Here is a 4045-nt window from a genome sequence, read left to right on the forward strand (position 1 = left end):
TTCAAATGGGACAATACCGTCAAGAATTTCCGCGGCGACCATGGAATGATCTCATAGCTATTCACTATCCGAAAAGAATGACTTTTATCCCGGATAGGTTTGCACAACCAGGAAACGCTGTGGGCTCTGGGTACACTTCTTTAGAAATTTGACTGATGACAAGGTCCATTGGATGTTCGAGTGGTTCCCTACTAGCGAATTCATCATCAAGTCAAGAGATGTTCCTCATCTAGTTCTAATCGGATTAAGGGGTATCTATCCTTATGCTCCTATTAGAGTCATAAGGCAAGCTGGGAGAAAATAGGTTATACCATGAGTTTCCAAAATGGTTTATTACAAAGCAAATTTCAAAGGGAATGTCATTCCATTCAAGTTCGAGGCACAGCACATGTGGCATCAAAAGATTATTGTGGAGAAAGATACCATCGAGCCAGACAGATATCATGTCGGCCATGTGTACTTCTACCCATCATGGTTGGTCGATGACATAGCAGGAGAGGTCAAGCCAGGTGTTGATTTGAGGAATAAGGTCATAGACGACGCTGCTGAAGCACAAGTCAAATACAGGAGGTTGCGCAAAAGGGTCTTTGAATCTGAGTCCAGGCATTCTGAACAGCATAAAGTGGACATGAAAGCAATCAATGAATGGAGAGGAATCGCTACTAAATCAACAGAAAGGTTGGAGTATTTGGAGCAGGGTTTGATGGAACTTGAAGGAAAGATGAGGAAAAGGGTTTCGGATTGTCAGAACGTAGAGGACAATGAAGGAGAACATCTAGCAAGTGCGTATCTGCTATTGGACATGCACGACCTGGGGAATCTGATTGACAGGGCTAAGAAGGCCAAGCTTGGAGAAGGTCCCTCTGGGACCAAGTAGATTAGGGGTGATGTTTTCTAGATTCGTTTTAGAATTTGATTGTAGTAAGGCAAATGCCACTAGTGACTCTTTATAATTATTTTCGTTTTAGTAGAGATTTGGTCTATTTATCATATTAATGAAATGATGCAGTTATTGGCATTGAGTTTTCTCCAAAGCTATATGTCGCTAGGCCTACCTCGGGTACGATGAGGTCCCCAAATTAGGACGAAAATTCTGCAATACGTGTTTAAATATCGTAAATATCCTTTTAATACTCTTTACTGACTTGTTTACCTTTTATTTTTCTTCTTTTCTTTGTTTATTCCCATCCCCTAAGGTTGGTTTGTGCATACTGGCATCATCGGCATATCATACCAGATCTAGAGGTCCTCCTCCTCCTCCTCCTCCTCTTCCAAGTGATCCTAAGAACAAAGGAAAGGCTAAGATGGATGATCTGAGCAGTATCAGGAAAGACAACGCTACACATGCAGGGAATGTTGAGACTTCGGATGGTCGGGGTACTCCGGCATAGAACGACTTGGTTTTGCGATTAGAGCAAAAGATACTGGAGTTACGAGGGGAACTTGAGTAGGTCCGTAACCTGGCAAACCTTTCCCTTACCCTGAATGTTCCCAACATCAACCAACAAAACGCCCAAAACTCAACACCTCCTCAAAACACACAAAACCAACACCAGCAAAATCCTCCCACACCTCATCAATACGCCACGCCTCCCCAAAATCCTAATCCTCCACCAGCACCAACTCCTCTACAACATCATCATCATCCGACCCAGTACCCACAAAACTACCACATACCACACTCCTCAAAATGCACCACAGCCTACTCCTGACCCGCAAAACTCAACCAATGACCACCATTACGCCCAGATTCCCGGAGTCCACCAAAACAATCCCATATATGTGGAAACCTTACCCCACACCCCATAACAGACTCTATACATACCCGAATCCGCCGAGAAGGACCTGCTCATCAAGAACATGGCAGAGGAACTCAAGAAACTTACCGGCAGAGTTCAAAATGTCAAAGGAGGCAAAGGCGTTGAGGGTTTGAATTAAGAAGATTTGTGTATTCAGCCGGACGTAGAACTGCCAGAGGGTTATAAACCTCCCAAGTTCGAAATGTTCGACGAAATTGGTGATCTGAAGGTGCACTTGAGAATGTATTGTGACAAGCTTGTAGGAGTTGGCAGGGATGAAAGAATCCGCATGAAGCTGTTCATGAGAAGCCTTACTGGAGATGCCCTGTCTTGGTACATCAGTCAGAACCCAAAGAAATGGGTCAATTGGGTAAGCATGGCATCAGATTTCATGGATCGGTTCAGGTTTAACACAGAAAATGCACCAGGCATTTTCTACATTCAAAATCTCAAGAAGAAGCCAACGGAAACTTTCCGCGAGTATGCTACTCGGTGGAGGTATGAAGCTGCAAAAGTGAGGCCAGCGCTGGAAGAAGAACATATGAATAAGTTCTTCGTCAGAGCTCAGGACCCGCAATACTACGAAAGATTGATGGTTATTGAAAACCATAAATTTTCTGATATCATCAAGTTGGGTGAGAGAATAGAAGAAGGGATCAAAAGCGGAATGGTGACAAATTTTGAAGCACTCAAAGCCACAAATAAGGCCCTGCAGTCAGGAGGTATCTCCAAGAAGAAAGAAGTAGGTGCAGTAATGGTAGCCCAAGGTCCGAAGTCTCCTCTCACATACCAAACACCTCCACCCATATATCAACCTTCACCTCCCAGATACCGATAACCTGTCACCACTTACCATACCTATAACACCCAACCCGCATACTACCACTCACTACCAGCCCGCCAAAATTAACAAAAACCTAGACCAAATTTTGACCGCAGACCACCCAGACAATACACCCCAATTGCTAAACCTATATACCAATTGTACGAGAGACTGAAGGTTACCGGTTATATCACTCCCATTCCCACTGTCGCCATGGAAAATTCCTCTCAATGGGTCAATCCAAATAAGACATGTGCCTATCACTCAGGCATGAAAGGTCATACTATTGATGAGTGTCGTACTTTGAATGATAAGATTCAGACATTAATCGACACCAAAGTCATACAGGCAAAGGAAGCTGCGCCCAATGTCCGTAATAATCCTCTCTTGGATCATAGGGGTGGAGGGTTAAACATGATAGAGACCGGTAAGAATAGGACTCAAATGGGTCAATTGGACTCATTCGAGAAGGGGATAATCCTGAAACATCTCCAGTCACTCTCACACCTATCATGGTACAAACTCAGGCACCAATTGAAGTTAAGGTAGCTGTACCAACTCCGTTTGAGGTTGAAGTAACAACACCCTTCACCGTGATGGTAGCACCTACACCGTCTTATAAGTCTAATGCTATACCATGGGATTATGTTGCAGAAGCAAGAAGGAAAGGAAAGGGGAAAATGGAAGAAACTGGTGCAACAAAAGGTATGACCAGAACTGGTAGGGTTTACACACCCAAGCATTTGGGGGGAACAAGTAAAGAAGCCGCTTCCAGACAGCCCATCATTGAAACCGGCTCGGATGATCTTTGGAGAAAGGTGCAAGCAAGGGAGTATTCTGTGGTTGATCATTTGAACAAAACCCCTGCTCAGATATCCATTCTATCACTACTGTAGAATTTTAAGGCACACAGGAATGCGTTGATGAAAGTGTTGAATGAGGCTTATGTACCCAACAACATTACCAGTGGAGAGATGGCCAATATGATAGGACAAGTGTTGGAAAGCCACAAGATCACTTTTCATGAAGACGAGCTACCACCAGAAGGACTAGGTCACAACAGGCACTGCATATCACAGTGGAGTTTGAGGATAAGTTCATTGCTAGAGTCTTGATAGATGGGGGTTCGAGTCTTAACATATGTCCACTAACTACTCTGAAAAGATTGGGTAAAGGCCTGCACGAGATACGGGCAGGAAGTATGAATGTGAAAGCATTTGATGGATCTCAAAGGGCCACAATTGGGGAAACCAACCTCAGCCTACAGATGGGCCTAACCTGGTTTGATGTTGAGTTTCAAGTGTTGGACATATCTTCTACCTACAACCTATTATTGGGACGACCTTGGATACATGCTGCTGGGGCCATAGCTTCTACTCTACATCAGGTCGTGAAGTTCGAGTGGAACCATCAGGAAGTGATC

General features: G+C 44.1%; 1 protein-coding gene across 1 annotated transcript; it reads left to right on the plus strand.

Moving 5' to 3' along the window:
* Window positions 1-2001: 2001 nt before the first annotated feature.
* On the plus strand, window positions 2002-3737 carry LOC138897411 (uncharacterized). Its single transcript, XM_070183378.1, has 3 exons — window positions 2002-2169; window positions 2254-2394; window positions 3519-3737. Exons 1-3 carry the CDS (start codon window positions 2002-2004, stop codon window positions 3735-3737), a joined length of 528 nt encoding a protein of 175 aa, XP_070039479.1.
* Window positions 3738-4045: the final 308 nt, after the last annotated feature.

Source organism: Nicotiana tomentosiformis, chromosome 8 (genome assembly GCF_000390325.3).
Source record: "Nicotiana tomentosiformis chromosome 8, ASM39032v3, whole genome shotgun sequence".
NCBI lineage: Eukaryota > Viridiplantae > Streptophyta > Magnoliopsida > Solanales > Solanaceae > Nicotiana > Nicotiana tomentosiformis.

Coding starts and splice junctions, on each gene's coding strand:
- LOC138897411 (XM_070183378.1), top strand. CDS start 2,002: ATGTTCGACGAAATTGGTGATCTGAAGGTGCACTTGAGAATGTATTGT. Junction 2,170..2,253: donor CAAAGAAATGGGTCAATTGG/GTAAGCATGGCA, acceptor CAAAATCTCAAG/AAGAAGCCAACGGAAACTTT. Junction 2,395..3,518: donor AATACTACGAAAGATTGATG/GTTATTGAAAAC, acceptor TCACTACTGTAG/AATTTTAAGGCACACAGGAA.